The 21821-nt window shown below is 49.3% G+C and overlaps 1 protein-coding gene across 1 annotated transcript in view; it reads left to right on the plus strand.

Moving 5' to 3' along the window:
* The window catches only part of EPHB1 (EPH receptor B1), a 431779-nt gene that overhangs the window by 152208 nt on the left and 257750 nt on the right, over positions 1-21821 (plus strand). The window contains exon 3 of the mRNA XM_055321648.1: positions 12916-13597. Within this exon, the coding sequence (XP_055177623.1) occupies positions 12916-13597 (682 nt within the window). The remainder of the gene's footprint in view (positions 1-12915; positions 13598-21821) is intronic.

Here is a 21821-nt window from a genome sequence, read left to right on the forward strand (position 1 = left end):
GCCACGGTTGCCATAGTGACCAGCCAAGCACTGGTTCCCTCCTTTTTTTTTTTTTCTTTCTTGTTTTCTGGGCCTCCTTGTTATGGGGCTGGCTGGTGGGGTGGGGGCTGAGTTTGGGAAATGGGAAAGAGGGGGGAAGGGGGAGGGGAGACCCAAGGGGGCAGCCCATTATACTCTCTTTAAATACCCCAGCTGGAGGTGTTTTAAATCCCAACAGAGACAGAGAGAAACAGTGTCTTAATCCCTAGCTCCCTGTGAATTATTTAAAGGGATCTTGTCAGAAGGATGAATTTGTCACTGTTGCAGTGTCAACAGCAGCAGCAGCTGTCATAATGGCTGAGGACCCCACTCCAGGCAGGGCCTGGTACAAAATGCTGCTGCCTGGTGGAAGTTACAGTGGCCCCGGGGGCTGTGGACAAGGAGCCCCCTCCGGAGGCACAAGCCTGCAGTGTTTCTCCTGGCGTGCTGGCAGAGACCGGGGTGTGAAATGTGCCAGGATGCAAAGAGATGCATGCCATCTGGACCTCGGGCCCAGCCAGCCTCGCTCTGTTAGTGGCTCCCAGAGCAGTGGGATCTCTGAGCAGTGAGAGGTGCTCACCCTGGCTGGAAGTGGGCAGAGCAGATCAGTGCTCGTAAGACGACTGGGGGGGGGGGTCATACCCAAGAGAGGGCACACGGGCCCCACCTAGGCCCCAGCCAGCACCTGCAACGCCAACCACACACAGGCACATACCCACACATGCACACGTATGTGCAGGAACCAAAGAGGATACGCAGGTGCAAACAGCCAGACAGAGAAGAGTCCTAGATCATACACACCATGGAAGGAGAGCCAAGACTTTTAAGGAAAAATAACAGGCCTGTACTCGGGGAGGGGCTAAGCATATGTCTGGGGGTGGGGGGCTGATATCATAATAGCTGACTTGCAAGGGGTCCCTAACTCAGATTTAAGTACTTGACGTGAATTGTCATGTTTAATCCTCACGACCATCTCACAAGGTGGGTGCTGTTAGTGTCCCTGTGACAGAGGAGCAGCCGAGGCCAAGAGAGGTTTAAAGACTTGCCCACGGTCACACAGCTGCATCTGGCTGACGCCGAGTCTGTGAATTGAACTCTTGTGCTGAACCGGGGGCCACCATGACTTCTGGAGTCCTGCGTGAGGCATGGTGACAGCAGTGCTTCTTAATCCCAACCCTTTTGGAGTAAGCACAAAAATCTCTTTCCCAGCCATCCGGATGTGTTTCTGCTTGGGCCATTTCTCCTGCTTCCACCTCAAAGGCAATATTTCTTGCATTTTTCCATCCAGTCTTTTTTAAAAGGATTTTGTTGAAACTTTTAGAGACTGCACTGGGAAACAATGAGTATGTTTTCCATATTCTAATCATTTCCATACCTAACTGTGTCCCGTACTCCCCTCCCAGTGCTCCTCTGCATGGCAGAGTAAGTGAATAGTTGAGGGAATGCGCTGCTCTGTTCCACTGCAGTAGCAAAGCCCTTTCCAGCAGCCCCCGCCTCAAGGTAGCCAGTCCAGTTCTTCGGCGGGCACACCACATGGAGCCATGGTAATGAGTGGGGGCCTTTCCTGTCGTCCCGGCCTAGCACATCTGGGAGGTAAATTAAGGCTATTGGGAGGTGGGCTAGTGCTCGCAGCCCTCAGGGGGGCCATTGAGTACATCTCCGCCTTGGTTGGTTGGTGTACTAAATGGTAGATCCCTCAGGGCTTGTAAGAATTTATGCCCCATGGACCATATTTTACATTTTAATTAGTCCTCTAGCTTGTCTAATATCTCAGCTTTTTCAGACTTAGCCTACTGTCTACACAGTGGCCACGTGCTTGGGGTCCAGGCCGACTGGGTGGCAGTACCAGCCCAGCCCGAGCAATCTGCTACCCCAAAGAATCAGGGGCCTCCTGTGGGCTCTGCGAAGTTGTGTGCTGTCCAGGCCTCAGTGGGCTTCTTGTTCAGAGAGGCAGCCGTCTCTAACTGGGGTCTGAAAGTGGGTCTTTGGGTTTCCTCTGATTGGGCGGTGCCGGGGAGGTTCCATATGGTTCCGCTGGGTGTGTTGGCAGTGACAGTTTGCAAAATAACAGGTTCCCTCAAACAGCAGTCTGTGCCCAAATATGGACTGAAGGGAACCTAAGCCTGTGCACGGAGTCCAATGTCATCTCGCGGTTTGAACTGGTAGCTCACAGGGCTCCAGGGATTGCCTCGTTGAGAGAAGGGAATCCATGCTGAAACCTGCCCAGAGGAAGCCTGGAGATTCCAGGAGGGGCAGGGAAGGGGGCCACTGGCCCTCTCTCGGGGCCTCTGGGGAAGTGGATTTCGTCCCTTTAGTCCTACTGTTCTGCTGACCAGACACGGGATTATTTATCCAAGGTGGAGGAGACGATTTCCACATCCTGATGTGTCAGCCAGAGATGGATCCTGTGGTTAACCTAACAATGGTGATGCTGCTGATGATAGTGGAAATGATAATTGGTACTTACTGAATGGAAGTTGCGTGCAGGCACGGTGCAAGATAAGTTACTCACACGATCTTTCGGTTCTCCCGGCACCCACCAAGGTAAACAGTCTTTTGCAGGTGAGGAAACTAATGCTCAGAAAGTCCTCCACGGTTACAGAGCTATAACTGGCAGAGGTGGGGCCCGCCTGGCCTCTGGCAACCTCTCCTGCCTCACATCCTCCCTTTTCCCCTTGCCCTGTGCGATTTGACAGCCACCCTGGCTTCCGGGCTTTCTTGGCAATGTACTAGGCACATTCCTGCTCCAGAGCATTCATTCTTGTTCTCTGAGCCTGGAACACCCCTCTGTCTGGTGCTCTGTAGGCTGGTGGCTCTTGGTGTCATTTAGATCTCTGCTTAAAAGGGGACCTTCCCTGATGACCCCACTGCCAGCTGTCATTCCGTCCCCTTACCTGTTCCTCAAGTGTATTTGACAGTCTGACTTGATATTATTCATTTGTTTGCTGGTTCATCCTTTAGCTCGCTCTATTAGAATATGAAGTCCACGAGGGCAAGGACTTTGTCTCTTGCTCACTGTTGGGTCACCAACACCCAGAGAACACTGCTCGGGGATGTAATAGATGCTTGATTCTTTATTTTAAAAAGTGAGTTAAATGCTCTGGGCTTCATACAAATCAGAATAGCTGGGATCTTGTTAGGCTAATAGAGGCCAAAAAGCCGGTTTCAATTATATCTTCCTCCTAAATAGCAGTGTCCAGAGGAAGTGTCCTTCCCAGTCAGGCCCCAGGGAAATGGCTTATTCAGGGCAATTCTTAGGATGCAGCATCATGGTAGCCTTTGGGCATTCGGGAGGGGCAGGGTCTACAGGGGGATGTTGCAGCAGTCCAGGGAGCAGGTAATTATCACAAATCTTTCCAAAACTCCCTACTTGGAACTATCAGCTTGCTTCTCTTCACTTTATTTTATAGTAGCTCTTCATTTTTGAGCAAGAAATATTATTTCTTAGCTTGTTCATCCATCTGACTCATCAGATTTGGCTCCAAGTGCTTTTGTCTGTTTCTGAACTCCAAATCCACTCTTGGAGGATAAAGAATGTGTTTGAGTTTCTGAAGGTTGTTCTAGAAGTCAGTGTAGATGGGCAGGTAGATAGAATTCATGGCAGTGGTTTTGAAGGGGAACAGCATGTTTTAGACACACACACACAGACACACACACATCCAGACTGCAGATAGTGAAAATACACCCAATATGCACTGTTCAAATGTCAACAGACACTGCTGGTCACTTCTGAGCAACCGACCTGCAAGATCTGACTTCCAACAAGCAAGTTTAACAAATCTAGATCTTTGGAGGAACCTAGAGGTGTCTTTCTCATACATCAAAGTCATGGTCTCAAAGCCTGAACAAGTACTTTCTAATGGTTGTCATTGTTTTCTTTACTATGCTTATCTCAAGGACAGGTGGTCCATTTGCATCAATAATAGTGCTCTTTCAAAGGCTGTTAATATTCTGCTGGTTGTGCAAAGCTGCTCCATTTCTTCTCCCAGTCATAAGTTAGCCTGGTGTCACCAGCAGTAAGTCCTCAGGAAAGGACCGGGGGCTAAGGAGGCAGAGAAGTTAAGGAACAGACCAGGGCCTTGCTCATTCCCTCAATCTTCAGTACTTTTTTTAAAGATTTATTTATTTATTTATTCATGAGAGGCAGAGAGAGAGAGAGAGAGAGAGAGAGAGAGAGAGAGAGAGGCAGAGACACAGGCAGAGGGAGAAGCAGGCTCCATGCTGGGAGCCTGACACGGGACTCCATCCTAGGACACCAGGATCACGCCCTGGCCCGAAGGCAGGCACCAAACCGCTGAGCCACCCAGGCATCCCACGGTCTTCCAGTATTTATTGAGGGCTAGGCACTGGGATTATAGAGAGGTTCCCAGCACAGTGCAGCCCACTAGGGACAAGCCCATGGGGAGGATGGATTTGTGTTTTAGAAAACTCACTGGACAGGGGCGTTAAAGAGAATGCTGGCAGAGTGACAAGGAAGGGGAGGGATGTCAGTGGGGAAAGGGGCAGACCGCATGGATGAAGAGAGATGTGGGTTTGGCACCTCAGCTCTGCGATGGGCGACAGAAATGGGTGGGGGGGAGTCCATAGTGCTTCCTGGATCCCTGGCACAGAGACTGGCTGGTGGAGGTGCCATCCGTGCACAGGAGGACTGCAGAGAGCGTGGGGGAGCGCCAAGTCTTCATCAGGAGGCGTCCAGCAGGCAGCTAGGGAAAGAGTCTAGGGGCACTGGGGAGAGGTGGAAGTTGGTGATAGATCTTCAGGAGGTTGCAAACTTATGTGTGGACATCTTCCAGGGTAAAAAGTGAGAGGAGAAGGGATTCCTGAGAAACCATTGGATCTCACTGGTCCCAGGTATTACTGAATAAAAATGCAGTGGTGTAGTAGCAGTGTTGCAAAGCTAAATGCATAGAATTACTGTGCTTGTCGAAATCAACTAATAAATTAGTCAAAACATAATTCCCTATCCTCAAGGAGCTCACAGCCTGGTAGCGGAATCCAAAGTCCTACATGAAGCAATTAACAAATCGTTCAAAACGATGTATTATGAAATGCTAAATTGTGTGGAATAAGCTCAATCATGCTTTTAAGCATTCAGGAAAACAGTAGCTGAATATAAGTTAGGAAGGCGTCGTGTAGAACAGAATACCTGAGCCCCCTCACAGGAGGGAGCTACACGGAGAGCTTGGCTCTAGCACTCCTCAGCTGCCCGACTTCAGACCAACTATTGAATGTCTCTGGGCCTCAGTGTGCCCATGTGCCAACGAAAGGTTTCCATCAACATGATCTACAGTGGATTCCAGCCAGGTTGGTTATCCTCTGGTTCTGTGTCCTGGAGGAATGGGATGAGGGTAGAAGAAAGGAGTTAAGGGCCAGTCAGAACAGCAACAACATCAGGAGGCAGGGATGGCCACTGTCTCCATGTGCAGATGTGAGAGGATGTATCCCTGGTTTGAATCCTTGCCATCTCTTGCCTGGTCTGTTGTCATTACTTTCTGACAAACAGCAAACCAGGGCATAAGTCCAGGCATTAAGTAATGCCAGCCCTAGCACATGGTCATGGGAATGCAAGAGAGAAGCCAAATAAGAGGAACATTGTTCTGGAAGAAATGGCAAATTATGGTGACAAAGTGGGTGTGTTGCACATGGAGGACGCTTTTGGCCTGACACCTACCTGGCTCCAGGCTGCAAAATCAAGTGGTCCTTGAGTGGGCTCCTGGGCCCAAGATTCTGATCCCATCTTTGGACCACCCTAGTGATTCTACTCAGGCTCCCAGAATCAATGATAGGGATTCCACTTCCTTGGCCACCTGTCCCCTTTCTAGATGCCATCTTTGCCTCAATTCAGGCATCACTTATTCATTCACAAATGAACTTAGTCAAGCAAATGCTGATCACTTGGGATATAGGGATAAAGGCTGGTGGAGGTGCCATCCGTGCTCAAAAGGCATGAGAAGGGCATCCCTGGCTCAGTGGACAGGACAAGCAAGGGCCTGAACTTGCAATGGGCATGCCTTTTGTGGGTAATAGAGACCAAGCCAACATTGTTGGAGTGTCGAGGAGTAGGCTGGATCAGATAACAAAGAATGTTTTATTTTTTAATTTTAATTTTTAATTTATTTTTAAAGATTTTATTTATTTATTCATGAGAGACACAGATCGAGAGAGAGGCAGAGACACAGGCAGAGAGAGAAGCAGGCTCCATGCAGGGAGCTTGATGTGGGACTTGATCATGGGTCTCCAGGATCACTCTGGGCTGAAGGCTGCACTAAACTGCTGAGTGACCCGGGCTGCCCAAAGAATTTTTTAAAAAGTTTTATTTATTCTTTTTAGAGTGGGATAGAAAGCATGAGCAGGGGGAGAGGCAGGAGGAGAGGGAGAGAGAGAATCTCCAGCAGATTCCCCACTGAGCACAGAACCTCACTGAGGGTTTGATCTCATACGCTGAGTTCATGACCTGAGCTGAAACGAAGAGTCAGACAACTGAATGAGCCACTCAGGTACCCCAAAGACATTTTTTAAAAGCTAGATTGAAGTATTAGTTACATGTCATAAATTTATTCACTTGAATTGTATAGTTCAATAATTTTTAGTAAGTTTACAGAATTCTATAGTTACCACCATACATTATCCCATTTTAGAACATTTCTATCACCTCCAAAAAAGATTCTTCTGCCCATTTGGAATTACTCCCCATTCCCATCTCCAATGTCAGGGAAATACTAAGACTTTTCTATCTATCTACAGACTTTTCTATCTACTTTTCTATCTATTTGCCTTTTCTGGACAGTCCATGTATGAGGCATCATGCAATATATGGTCTCTTAAGTCAAGTTTCTTTCAGTTAGCATAATGTTTTAGAGGTTTGTCCATGTCACATGTACCAGCAATTCATTCTTTTTTTTATTTCAGAATGGTATTCCATTGTCTGGCCACATCACATTTTATTTATGTGTTTACTAGTTGATGGACATTAACATGGGTCTTAGGTTCTGTATTGGAGTGCGGATGAGAGCTCCAAGAAGGGAGGACTCAAGTCAGACTGTAATGCAGGATTATGAATTTTAGTCCACAAATAAAGATGCATAAGAAAGGTGCTGGACCTTATTTTTTTTTTCAGTCAAATTATTTCAGATTCTGAGTACTCCCTATCCCACAGATTGGTGAGAATTTCTGCCGCAATTAAGGTTTTTTTCGACCATGCTTGTGCAAAACTCCCAGAGGTCCCACTCAGAGCAAATTGGAGAAGGCTTCTATCTTGTCCATAAGCCCATGATCCTCTGAGGTCCAGCCACCTCCAGGTGTTGTGAGCAGATATAAAACTCTGGAGGTGGTGGTGGCTGCAGGTCATAACTGTTCATACCTATCTTTATATATATAAAAGAATATCTGAGGCTTGATCCTACAAGTGAATGGCTGGGTCAAAGGGTATATGCAGTTATAGTTTTGGTAAATAAAACCAAAATTTTTATAGAGGCTGTATCAATTTGCCCTTCATCTAGCTACATATCAGAGCGCTTATTTTCCACACCTTCTCCAACACAGTGTGCTATCAAACTTCTGCCCCCCCAACAAATGTATCACAATGTGGTTAATTATCACTTTGATGATATTAAATAATGTTCAGTATCTTTTCCTAAGTTTATGAGTTGTATCTATCTCTTTTGTAGTGAGCAGTTTGTTACTATCCTTTGCTTGTTTTTGTATTTTATTAGTGATATATAGATTATCTTTATATATTAGGGAAAATTAACACTTTATCCATGATAAATTACAAATAGTTTCTTCCCAGCATGTTTCCATTTTTTTTTCTCCTTTTGATTTTATTTCTGGCCAGTTTTTCTATGCCCTTAACAAAAATCGTGTAGAGTTGAATAGATCAGTTGGTTCATTTGTGGCTTCTGAGTTTCATGTTGTAATTACTATACATAAATTGCCCATGGTTTCTTTTAGTATGTTTGTGGTTTCATTTTTAATGTTTAAAGCTCTGATTCACTAAGAATTTCTCCTGGAAGTAAGGAACGAGGCATGGATGCAAAGTTGTTTTTTCCCAGATGGTTACTCGGTTATTGCAATGATTTCTTAAAATGATGTACCTTTCCCCTATTGATCTGAGCTGTGGCCAACATTTTAAATGTTGAAAAAAATTTCTGATATGACTTCTAAAATATTTAATCAGTCGTACTGTCACCAGTAGGCTTGCGAGTGCCCTTTGCTCCAGATCCTTACCAAGACTTTGTATTTTGTCTTTCTAATTTTTTGTCAAGCTGATAAGCAAATCATGGTGCTTTGTTGTCGTTTTAATGGGAAAAGACAATTATATAAAGGAACACAGGAGGCAGTATGTCAGATGTCTGGAAGGAGAGGCTGAGAAGCTGCCAGTGAACAGAGACCTTTAGGAAATGAGCTTTGGGACAGGCTGTGAGAGTGTGTTCCAGGGACTGGGGCCGGCACAGGCCTTGGCTGAAAGAATCTGGATATTACATGTCAGTGGGGTAGGATATCCAGTACTGGTAGACTCCTCTTTTATGGGGAGCTGGGAGGCAGTGTGCCCGGGGTCACAGTGTGGCTCAAAGTCTGGTTGGAGAGATAGAGCCAATGCGTGAAGAGTGTTAAGGGGATGCGTGGCCCGTGGTCTGGTCAAGTGTCTCTCTGGCCCCTGCCCAACACTTGGCTCATGAGAACCTAGGGGTGCTATCCCAGGGTATCTTTTTAGTAGCCACAGGTCTAGTGCAACCTATTGCCATGTGTTGCCAGAACCACTCTACCCACCTCCAGTTGTCCCACCCATGCACTGAGGTGGCCTTCCAACCCAGTTTCTAAGTCAGAGAAATCTTCTGAAACCTCAGCTCTGATCACCTGTATTTTCCTCACTAAAACTCATCAGCGACTTCCAGTTCCCCTCAGGATGAGATTCAGAGTTCTAGGCCAGACTCATCCTTTCCTCAGTCTTATTCCTGCACCTGCAGCTTTTAAGACTCTTCTGTCACAAGGGAGACATGACTCCATGGCACCAGGCCATATTTTACTCCCACAACCCCACCCCCCCAACACACAGACACTCTTTCTCTGTCCCTCTGGGCACCCTGCAGACACACATTGCTCCTGAATAACTTCTATCTGTCCCTTCTCTCTCAGTTTGGAGAGCCTTCGGTGACGCTCCGCTGTGTATCAGGTACATCCCCCCTTCCTGACACCCTGTAATTTCCCCTCACAGCAGTTAGCACGAGTGTCATTATTTTGTTATTTTAATAAGCATTTGTCTAATTTCTGTTTCTCTCACTAGATTATAAGCTTCATATTGTTGTATCCCCAGTGGCTAATAGAACGCCTGGCATAAAGTTGGCATTCAGTAAATATTTTTTCCATTGATGAATGAACGAGGTATAACTCGAAAGCAGTGAGGCTGATTCCAAATATCACAAACAAATAACAGCATTTATCCCTCCCTGCTAGGAATGCCAAGCCACCCTCATCTCCGTTTGCCAGAAGATTCTCTGTCTTCAAGGTTCCCAGCCCTAACTGCCACTTGCCTGGAAGGCATTCATACCTCCTCTCGCCCACTCTGATCGGGTTTATTTTTTCCAATCCCCGTCGTACCTACTGGCAGGGGAATGAAAGGGAGAAAGAAATGAACGTGAGGCTTTGTCATGGCCTTTCCCCAAACATCAGGGAGTTATGATCTCTCCGTAAGCATCTCTCCTTTCTCTCAATTTCCCTCTCCCCTTTCCCTTTGAATAGACAGCTGTATTCCTCCTAATTTTCTTTGATCGCTCCCTTAGGAGCTGTCGTGGCATCAGTTAAATCTGTGTAGGATTTTATAACTCGGGTCACCCAGTATGATTCATTTTACAGATGAGAAAACTGAGGCCCAGAGAGGTTAACGTTTGAAACGATTACTTCTGTTGGGTCTTATGATACCAATCAGTGTCATGTTCTAAGATAGATGTTCTCAATATCCCAACTCTGTAAGAGTAGAAATGCCTCATTCTGTCTACTTAAGACCTGCTGGTGGTACCAGTCTCAGTGCTAAGATGAGCCCTGAAAGGTGGGCTTCCCATCCTGCTCCCATACAGTAAAGCTGCAGTGGTCTTGAGTGGGTCAGGGACTCTGGCTGGGACAGGTCCCTGTCCTAAATGGGGCTAGAGGCTTCATTTGTGCATTGACAAAGGTGCCTTGAGTTTGTGCTGAGACCTCACACAGGCCAGCTGAAGTAATGGCCAGGGAGTAGTATCCTGTTTAAACACTTGCAGAACAGCAGGAAAAAAACAAAAAAACAAACAAAACAAAACAAAACAAAAAAACCCTGTCCTTCCCTCAGAAGTCACATAGGGTCAACTGGGAAAATGGTATTTCAGAAAGGCCACGGAAGGGAGAGAGTTCTGAAAATCTGAACTAAAACAACTGTCAGCAACTTCTCCCCAGTATATTTGCTTCTGGTTCCAAAAACCCAGGCAAGCAGAACATAACTTTAACCAACACACTTAAATAGAACATAACTCAGTCTTTAAGAAGGAGTAAAAGTTGGTTCCTTGGCACCTACAGAATCAATAAGAAATCAAGCAAACTCCAGGTGAGGTTTGGCAGTGTGGAAGGATCTGGAAGGAGCTCACCCAGGACTCCATACTGGGGAAGGGACCTTACCCAGAGGCGCTGGAAAGGGCTAGGGGGAAGGGCCTTGGATGGATTGCTAGTCTGCTGCTTGGGAGGTGGGGCCTGGGCTGCAGGAGTGGCTGTGAGGTTACTCCACAGGCCTGGGCGGGCAGGACCAGCTCTCCCTGTGCCCATTTTTCCTCCATGCCATGCCTGGTCTTCAGATGCTTTGGCGCATGCTCGAAGGATAGCCTGGCCCTCCCCCTCTTACAGGGGGCTTAATTCTGTGTAAGAAGCAACTGTGTATATTTCCCCTACACACAAGACTGACTTCAACTTTCTAAATGAAGAATTCTAGTTTGTACGCTTCAGCTCCACACTGTGAACAATAAGCCATTAGCACAGTAGTTAAAGAAATGAGTGGTACTATTTTCTACTTTTTTTTTTTTGGTGCCACTGCTAAATATTAAGATCAAGGATCTTAATTTATTTTTTCTTTTTACTATTTAAGAAGCCTAATTTCATCTGTCACTTACTTGTTTCTGGCAAGCAGAACACAATTTAACGAACACATTGAAACTTCCTGGGACTACCCCTGGTTCTTGAGGTCAGCATCCTGAGAGCTCCCCAGTATGGAGAGCTGCTTCCTCTTCCAGCCCAAGGAAGGAAGAATGACCTGGTGACTCTTCTTGGCTCCTGCCAAAGAGTGACTTGGTTAAGGAAGCTGTGATTTTATGAACCTCCTGCCCCTTTTTACCTGTTACTGAAATAAGTTAGTAGGTGCATTTCTTGGGCCATTCAAAGCACTTCTTCCTCTCTCCTTTCTATCCTGTCTCCTCTTATGGCCATGTGACCATGGGCGAATTGCATATCTTTTCATCTGTAAATTGGGGTGACAGTATCTAGTTTTCAATGTTATAGGGACCATCAAGAGATGGCACTTAATAAATGCAGTGTTTCTCTTCTCTTTCCCACCTACAGGGCTGCTAAAAATGAGTTTTCTTTTCCAATGTGAAGTGTGCTGTCTCTCCCCTGCTAAGAAGCTCTCCTTCCTCCCTGTGTGACACCCTCCAGCATCTTCTTCCATCCTGTCCCTACTTGTAGTTTGCAGTTTGCACACAATGAAGTTTGCTTTGCTACCTTAAGGATCTCACTTAGCATCCCCTACTCCTTTTTTTTTTTTTTCTGGCAAAGCAAACGTTATTATGGCCCTGAGGTTGGAGCTCCAGGTCCTGCAGAACACTTGAGAGTTGGGGCGAGGACCTCTGGTGTTGGCCTCAGCAACTCCATCCCATTCAGACTCAGGTGGAGAGAGGTTGGTTGGGGAGAGCTGGGGTCACAGCACATGCTGCGGAGGAAGGCCACCCTGCCTGCTAAGCTAGCAGGCTCTCCCTTGATCGGTCGCTGCAGCCAGGCCACTCCTGGCTCCTCATTTCTTGGATCCTGGCTTTTGGGTTTGAGTGTGGGTTTGGCCTTTTTCATAGGACTCTTGTCTCCCACCAGCTTTCTGGTCTAGGTCTTTCAAAGGGATCAATGTTATTAAACAAAAGTTTATGAGAATCTATGCTTGTTGAGAAATTCTGAAAAGCCTCATATTCATATGCTTTTCACAACTCCAAAGGTGCTTCACCACCATAAAAGAATTAGGTTCAGAACTGAAGATTTCCAAGATGAGGAATGACCTGTAGTCAGACCCCTCATCCACAGAGTGGCTGTGGAGAGGAGAGACTGTGGCCCTTACGTATCAAGTCCCTGCTGTCGTACAGGGGAACGACAGGTTGACCCTGCAGGTTGACCCTGTGGATGTAATGAGCCAGAGTCACAGCAGTAGCCACTGTCTGTTAGGTGCAGAAGGGCTTCCTAGAGTGAAGTCTATTATATGTCAGGATGGCCAGCAGAGAAATCTTTGAAATCTGCTTATTAGGAGGTCTTTAAAAGCAGGTTAGAGGGGTGGCTGGGTGGCTTAGTTGGTTAAGTGTCTGCCTTTGGCTTGAGGTTGTGATCTAGAAATCCTGGGATTGAGCTCCATGTTGGGCTCCCTTCTTAGCGGGGAGTCGTCTTCTCCCTCTCCCTCTGCCTCTCCTCTCCCTGCTCATGCTCTCTTTCTCTCAAATAAATAAAACCTTTATAAGAAAAAAAAAAAAAAAGCAAGTTAAGGTAAGGTATGCTCATTCATTAAGCCAGGCAGCTAGACTGGTGAGCTCGTAAGGCCCCCTCCAGCACCAGGCTTCTCTGCTGCCTCTCGTTGTCTTCTCACCCTCTCTTTTGTGTTTTTGCATGTGTTCATCCGTGGCCGGCTTGGGACAGTGGGAGGAAGTCAGTGGCTATGATGAAAACCTGAACACCATCCGCACCTACCAAGTGTGCAACGTCTTTGAGCCCAACCAGAACAACTGGCTACTCACCACCTTCATCCACCGGCGGGGGGCCCATCGCATCTATGCAGAGATGCGCTTCACTGTGAGGGATTGCAGCAGCCTCCCCAACGTCCCTGGCTCCTGTAAGGAGACCTTCAACCTGTACTACTATGAGACTGACTCAGTTATTGCCACCAAGAAGTCAGCCTTTTGGTCTGAGGCCCCCTACCTCAAAGTAGACACCATTGCTGCAGATGAGAGCTTCTCCCAGGTGGACTTCGGGGGAAGGTTGATGAAGGTCAACACAGAAGTCAGAAGCTTTGGGCCTCTCACCCGGAATGGTTTTTACCTCGCTTTCCAGGATTACGGAGCCTGTATGTCTCTCCTTTCTGTTCGTGTCTTCTTCAAGAAGTGTCCCAGCATTGTGCAAAATTTTGCCGTGTTTCCAGAGACCATGACTGGGGCCGAGAGTACATCTCTGGTGATTGCCCGGGGGACATGTATCCCCAACGCAGAGGAAGTAGATGTGCCCATCAAACTCTACTGCAACGGGGATGGAGAGTGGATGGTGCCCATTGGGCGCTGCACCTGCAAGCCTGGCTATGAGCCTGAGAACAGTGTGGCCTGCAAGGGTAAGTCCTGGGGCCTCTGCCCACCTGGGGTGGGGCCCAATCTGCCAATTTTCCCCACCTCCAGCCCTGGGTCATAAAGGAACAGAAGAGCCTAATGGCTTGTTCTAAAGCTCTGAGGAACCTACATTCCCAGTGCTAGGCATGATGAGTTTTCAACTGTGTCCAACCAGAATGTTGGTATTCATGGTGGGAGAAGAGATAGGGAGAACTCCAAATGGTAGATAATAACTTAATAACCACTCACTTATATTTAGTTTTGGGCCACGGACCTTCATATTCCCTTGCACACGCACATGTGTGCTCTCTCCCTCTTCCCCTGCCCTCCCCTACCACAGACACACACACCCCTGCATCATGTTAGGACCCATGCTCTGAGGCATGGAGAATGTGGGTTGTCATAGACAGTTCACTCAAGGGTAGTTAAGAAGTGGCTGAATTTGGAAAATATTTTAAGTCATTTCAATTCAGTTCCCTGACTACCCAACTTGGCCCCGCACCTGTGTAGCTCATTACCTCAAAGTCCTATGCTCAGCTGTCTTACCCCAGGGACTCAATGCCAGGTCCTGGGGCAGGGATGGGGGCTAGCTTTCATGTGTCCTGGAAGGAGGTGAGCTGTTAGAGATGGGGGGAAGTGGTATCAACTATTGTGTTACTTTTGCTTGAACGATACAGAATGGTGTGGCCTTTACAGTTTGGCAGTGTCAGGGAACTGTGTGCTCACACTGGCTCTGCTCAGTCCAGGAGAGCACATGTCTAAAACCTGGTAATGAATGAGCTGAACTGGCTTGAAATTCTTCTCTGAGGGTAACTAAGAGGGTCTCGAGAGCCTATACAGCTCATTTCTCCAGTAAGTTCATGGGAGCTTGAACACGTGTAGCAGACATGAAGAGCTGGGGAAGGGAAGACTGTTCTCTTACTACATTTTGCCCATGACAGTCAAAGTTTCAGATTCACGTAAACCTCAGAAATGACCACCATGCCCCTAACTCATCGTTTAGGTTGCTTTGGACCACTGGGGGACAAGTTGAGGCTGTATTTGCTCCTTCTGCTCTGCTGTGGGCTCCCTGTCAGCTGTCCTCCCCATTGTCACCTGCCTCCCTACCTGAGCACCAGACTGCCCTTGCCTGTCTCCCCCCCACTCACTCAGCTCCCCAGATGCCTGCAGCCACACACCAGGCACAGGATTGCCAATGCCCGTCAGCTCGGCAGTCCTTTGGACTCAGCTAATTGCTTGGGCCGGGGCATTCCTGCAGCCTCTCTGAGGACTGCTGAGAGCAGAGAGCCCGGCCTTTGTGTCTTTATTGGATTTCTTGGTGATGGGACCTGTGATGGATGGTGTGGAAACAGAGGGGAGAGAGTGCCAGAGTGAGTGATGAATCAAGGCAGACAGTTTTAAAACCAGCCTTGCCTGGCCCCACCGCACTCCTCTCTGTCCCCTTGGTTGGGGGTGGGCAGGAGGCGCCCTCTTGGGCACTTGTCAGGGTCTGAGTGGGGACCCAGGCACTAGGCTGACTTCTTAAAAAAGGTGCAGGTACAGCAGCTTCCAGGCAGGCTTGCAGTAGCACTGGTGATTTCTGCAGCTTCGGAGGGCTGCCATGCTGCACTTGCTGGCTGGGGCCCTCTTGTTTTTCTCATTATTTCCCGAGCAGAATGGCAGGAACCAGAGCAAGCATTGACTGGTTCTGATTTAATTGCAACTCTGGGAACAAGCTCTCATTTCTTTGGGCTAATTGGAACTTTTCTCTTTTGGTTTGGAGGTGGCGGGGGGGGGGGGGTTCTGCTGTCCTTGCTGCTTGTCAGTCACCCCCTGTGGTTGTTGTGGGAGGGCCTATAGAGACAAATGTGTCAATTCAAGTGGTTTCTTTCCACTTTCCCTACCCAGCTTCAACCCCCTTCTGACTCTTGGTGGACATTCCTAATCTAGAGTTATTATGAGCCTGGCGCTTGATTTCACACATTGCTTATTGCCAGTGCTTCGGAGGCTGGAGGAAATGTGGAGGCCAGGCACAGTCACTTTGCCATTTAAGAGGCACAGGCAGCCATACTTTGGTGGCATTTCGGAGAGTGGGGAGTGGCAAGCTCTGGTGACAAAATGGATTTTGCAGCCCAGCAGCCTGGCTGAGCTTAGTGCCCCTAGAAGGGCAGAGAAGCACCTTTGTTTTTCTGTCTCAAGAACTTTAAGATGCATCCTCCAAATCTTAGCTGTTGGCTCTGCTGGCAGTCGGGCTTTGATGGCTGAGCCAGAGCTCCCTTCCCAGCCTGCCCCAGGGAGGTGAAGAGGTCTTGGCCATTGATGGTGATCTTGGGAGGACCCTGCACCCTTTGAATGGAGATGGGCAGTACATGTGGAAGATTTTGTGATTGGTGTCCGTGGAGTGTCTCCGAGCGAGGGTACCACACCCATTTTGGCTGCTCATGCTGTGCTGTTCGGTGGGCACCGTATAGCCTTACACAGCAGTTCTGGGGTGGCCTGCCTCATAGAGCCAGTTTTCATGAGGCCAGAAGTGTGGAGAATGGGGGATGCCAGTGAACTGTGGGTGAGCCTCCATCAGCTGTCTTGGTAGGACTGGAGAAGGAAGGCAAGCTAATCTTCCCTAGCACAGCTCTGAGAATTAATGCCCTGGAGCCTGGCTGGGCAAAGCCTGGGTAGCTCTGGGCTTCACACAGTTATACTGATCTGATAAATGTTCTTTTCTGGATATTTGAATCTGAGCCTTTGCTTATATCAAATCAATAGAATATCCATTATATTATACTTTGGCAAGACAGATTTTTGACATGGATAGGAACCTTATTCTGACTTTCACTTTGCATCTGCTAAAACCTCTCCTGTCAAAGTCACGGTGACCAGTCGCTCAGTTTTACAGAGACACCTGGAGACCAATTAGGCATCCCAGCCAGTGAAGAGTGGTCCTGGCCTAGAGCTGCTCCTGTTCTGAAGAGGGTGGTGGCGAGAAGGGGGCAAGCAGAGAAAGCTCTGTGTGTGTGTGTGGGGGGGGCAGGTAGATCTTAAGCATTAGATTGTGCAGCAAGTGACAGTTTCATTTTCTAGAGGGCTCTGTGACCCAAGGCCTCTTCCAAACTCATCCTTGCTGCTCACACAGGTTGGACTAGTCAGGGAGAATCATGGTAGCCTGCTGACCCCACCAGTGACTCTGACCCCATCTATGAAATTGTTAATTACTAGGAAAATGGCCCATCTGCCCCGACTTCAAGCCTTATGGTCATCGCATAGTGGATTAATGAGCAATCATGGCTTTGCCTTGACCCACCCCATACCTCCCCTACTCAAGTTGATGGCTAAATCGATTTTCTGTGTGGGTCCCTGCAGTCTGTCCATCCTTGGGGCCGGGGACACTGAGAGCTGGTGCTCAGCAAGCTCATTCTGTGCTGTGGATCCTGAAATACTGTTCCAGCTGAAGTCAGCATTGGGGAGGTTGGCTGAGCTGAGACTGACAATTATTAGAGGGAACCAGGCACGGGCAGGCCTCTTAGGTATCTGTCAGAAGCCTCCGGGCTACAGTATCCCATTTAGGTGCCCAGGGACGGGTCTCAGGTGCTGGGACAGATGCGGGCAGCCAGATCCTAGCTGGAGCAATGCACCCATGGGGCTTGATTCTGTCTCTGCCCCTGAGAGCTCCTTGAGGGCTTGGCTTTCCCTCCCAGGCATAGTCCCTGGAGCTTCCAGCAGGAGCTGCCTCATTAGCCTGCCTCTCCAGCCACTCAGGACTCGGGGAATGACACTGCTGTACATGGCCTTTGCTGTCATTCTCCCTTATTCCTGCTCCTGTGGAAGGTTAGGCCAGCCTGGGCTTACCACTGTAGAGGGCACACACTGACCCATGGAACCCAGGCCTTCATTGTTGGTGCTGTTACTCGGGGGGTGCAGGGGGATGAAAGGGTGGAGGGGGTGCCTCCAGGTGGAAGAGGCCTAACCTACGGACAGGAGCCGGTTTTAGTGCTGGCTCTGCTGTGAGCTTCTGGTGGTTCATAGGTAAGTCCTTCACCACGATAGCCCTGTCTTCTCTGCCTGCTTCTCACGATGGGTGAAAATCTAGTGAGTAATGGATGTGAGAATGCTCTGGAAGCCACGTGTGATGCCGTGTCACTGCCCTTAAGCCTTAAAACACACCATGTGACTCTGGCTTCTAAGGGAATAAGATTCTGGAGTGAAGGTAGCATGTGGTACCCCCCCACTCAGAGGCACAGGTCAGCAGGAGACCTGGATATTCATCCCTCACCTGCCCGCACCTGTGCAGGCTCAGCTCCATGACTGCCCAGCAGCAGCCAGTGGTCAACACATACAGGTGACCCACTGTCAGGGGGTCAGCTAACACACATTTGAAGGGTGTGGCTCATTCAGCTGCCCTGAGGCAGGGGGTATAGGCAGGTGGGCTTTGTGAGCAGGTCTGGGAAGACTCCCTGAGCCTGAGAGAGATGATGGTTACCTAAAGCAGTGATTCTTGACCCCAAGGATCATGAGAACCCACAGGAAATGTTTGATAAAATGATGTCCCCAGGTGGCCCCTTCTGAGATGTACTGGGTAGGTCAAGTGGGGCCCAGGCCAAGAACCCCTGATATAAGCTCTAGACCAGAACCATCGGTGTTGCTGGAATATAGAAGAAGGGGCTTAGGGGAGATCACTGGAGCCTTCTTGGGCTTGTGGGGTCTGTAGAAAGAGCGCACCTAAGGGGGACATAGAAGGTGTCTGTGAAGAGGGACTACAGGAGTGGGCTGGAGCGGGGAGCAGACTGAGCAGGAGGCCAGCAGGCCAGCAGGAAGGACAGGCTCAGAACATCCCCGCATCCGGAGGAGAGGCTAAAAGGCCACAGAGGGCCCTGACACCCTGAGCTGCTGGAAAGCTGCAGAGGAGAGAGGGCAGAGAGCTGAGGGAGGCCTACCTGGGGTTACAGAAAGGAACAGCCTTCCCCGTGGCTGTGTCACTCAGGACCATCCTGAGAGCAAACATTAGGGGTGCCACTGCTGTCTTCAAGGGCTCAGTTGAACCCACAGGATTCCTATGCCCTGCTCAGGGCCTGCCATTTCAGGCTGGGGTTAAGGATCCCTGTCCCAGAACCAGGAATCCACATGGCTTTTCCCAGGGGACTCTCAGATCAGCTAAGACCTTTCCAACTCCTGGATGTTGGCAGGACCTTGACAACTTCTAGAGAAGACGAGAGCAGTTCTTGGTTCATCCGTGTCCTCCCCCACCCCCTCCACCCCCGTGTGTGTCAAAGCCCTGATGTAGGGCCTGAAACCTCCCCAGCACTGTCTCATGCAGCCCTCCCTGCACTCCTCAGGCCAGCCACTTCCCTGACAGCACCCCAGAGGCCTCCTCACCTTCCCCGCTGTTCCTGCAACTCCCCTCTATCCAAATAGGGACTTTTTTCCTTAGTAATTTTCCACCTACATGTAAATTCCTTCATGCCTGGAAACCCAAGGGACATTTTGAACCTTTCAACAGTTTCGGCGCCTTTGTCAACTTGAGCGGCGGAGATGAGCCAATTTATAAGCCTGGGGGAGTTGAGACGAAAAATCTGCAGGATTTGAAGGTGGAGAAAAATGTGTCTAATTTAACTCCCCTTGGAAAAAAGTTGCTGGGGCCTGTTTCTATCTCCCCCGGGGTTGCTGATCCTGGCTTTGGGTCACCACTGCATCCTCAACCTGGGTGCTGAAAGAGGGTGTGTGTGTGTTTGTGTGTGTGCACACGTGTGTGCATGCACTGAGCTGGCAGCTGCTTCCAGGGCACTGGGGCACCCCGTCTACTCACTCCAGCCCATCAGCTGTTGGCTGAGAGTGAGAGGAAGCCTCCTCTCAAGCCCCAGGGAGATCAGCTCCGCTCAGGGCTCAGGGAGGCCAGGGTCATTAACACCACAGCCTTGTAAGATGAGCTTCATAATAGGATTTCCCAACAGGCTACTTCATTTAGAAGTCTCTCGGGCTTCCTCTACTCCCTACGGTGGCCCTGCCCAGCGCCCTCCAGAGAGGAATCCAGTGTAATTGGCTGGATGTAATGGGCTGTGACACCGGCATGAGCAACAGCAAACAGAGCTGGAAGGATGCCCCACTGCCTCACCGACTCTGGCACATGGGACACGAGCACTCGGTCCTGGACTCTGGTGGCAGTAGGGGATGGCAAGGGGGGTTGAGGGGAGGAGCTTTGGGCTCCAAGTCCCCTGTGCTCTGCCTACTGCCCTTCTGCCTTTGAAAGACAGGGGCAGATTCCTCTAGTGTTGACCAAATAATTGTGATTTTCGCAGGTTAGTGCTAGAGTGGCGGAGATCGATTTGGCAGTGTTCTGTGCCTGAGAGCTGCCCTGGGTGGGAGTCCATGACTTAATAAATGTGTGCTATCAAAGATGCCAACAGGGACACCATGTCATCACGCTCAGGTGGTGTGGGTAGAGGAAATGTCCCTGGGCTAGCAGTCTAGTTGGTGCCACCACTTACTCCACCATCATTGGCCTGTGAAGAACTAGAGTCTGAAACCACCCAGGCTGGGTGGGCATGTGAAATGCTTAGAGACCATCTATGCTGGCCACCACTTTCTCCGTAGACAGCGGGTGGCCAGGCAGCGTTTCTGGGTACCAGTCTAGAGAGCCCTCGTTGGTTAACAACAGAGCCGGGATCAGAACCCATGGTGTGGGGGGCCGCCATCTGCTCTGCGTCTGAGACTGGATTTGTTGAAATTAACCATCCTTCAACACAGAGCATGTATCTTCAGGACTGTCAGACTTCTCTCAGCTCTTCTCTCATAGATGCCCTGCCTGTGTCTGTGTTGTCCCTTGTTTTTTTTTTGGGGGGGGGGTGTTGGGGATCCCTGGCACCATGTTCTCTAACCATACTTTTTCTGCACTGTATAGAACAGAGCTCCACGTGGACTATCGCCATCTTCATTTTAACCTCTCTGGGTGCAGTAGTGTCTCTCCAGATGCCCTGACACGTAGATCTGCTTGTGAGGCCATCCAGAGGGTGTGCAGCTTTTCAGTGTTGGGGGTCAACCCCAAGCTCTCTGGGAAGGATGAGGTTGAAGCTTTGTGCCTACAGAAGAGGACAGAAGGAAGGTGGTGAGACTGTGGGCTGGAGGCCTGGTCGTGGCTCTCTAATGGGCACCAAGGACCAGCATGGTCCCCAGGGCTGAGTCCCAGCTTAGGCAGGTCAGTGATAAGACTTAGCCACTTTGCTCCCTGTCCTCATCTCTCTGGAACTGGGCAGTCCCTGCCTGAGCACCAATATCCACACAAACTCCCTTGCCTGGGTGAGGAATTACTACATTTGATTTTGAAGCATGAAGATGAAGATCAAACTGAATCTGAGCCCACTTGGAGTGGGGGCCTTCAGTGTTGGGCCCCAGGGAGCTCTGATGGTCTGAATTCTTTTTCTACTGCTTTTGGCCATTGACAGGCTGTATTGACAGGGCCCTAAGGCTCTTGAGTCTTATTTCTCCCTGATGGCATGGGCATGAAGAAGACTGAGAAGAGTCAGTCTAGAGCAGGTGCCAGCAGAGAAGGGATGCATCCCAGACACAGGCAAACCACCAGGAGCAAGCCTTAGTTTGCCAAGAAGGCTCTGACAGGGACAATGAGAGAGAGGCACTCTTGGCCTTTTCCTAGGGGAGGCATCTCTGCCTGTAGAGGTCCTATCTACATTCTCCTTGCTGGCTACACTAAGGCTTGGGTATCAGATACCTGATAGGGCAGCTGAGCCTCTTGAAGGGCCAGCAAGTGAAGGCAAAGCAGGCAAACCCTAGAAAGATGTGGCTTCATATAGAGGAACAGGCCTAGGTTAGCTCTGGTCCCCAGGAGCTATATCCCTTATGACGGAAAGCATCCCACCTTCCTGTGTGCCCTCCCAGCCTACTACAGAATGAGTCCATGCAGCTGCACGTATGCTGGACTCATCTTGTATGTGTGTGTGTGCATGTGCACATGCACGTGCACATGCCTGTGCTCATGGCCAGGGAGTCAGGAGGAAATCAGCTCAGCCACATCAGGCCCTGGAGAAGTTGGTGAGGGGAAGGAGGCACTTCTGAGAATCACAGGACAAAAATTCAGGGCCAGGATGGGCCAAACCCAGCCCTAACAGGTTTTCATTGAGGGTAGGGCCCAGTTCAAGGGAAGATCTGGACAAGGAAATGGGCCTTTAGTTTCTGGCTTCTCCTTGGCCCCTGTCTGGAATAGCCCACCAACCCCATGGGTGCACATTCCTAGCGGTGGCTGGACTT

Source organism: Nyctereutes procyonoides, unplaced genomic scaffold (assembly GCF_905146905.1).
Source record: "Nyctereutes procyonoides isolate TBG_1078 unplaced genomic scaffold, NYPRO_anot_genome, whole genome shotgun sequence".
In the NCBI taxonomy this organism is placed as follows: Eukaryota; Metazoa; Chordata; class Mammalia; order Carnivora; family Canidae; genus Nyctereutes; species Nyctereutes procyonoides.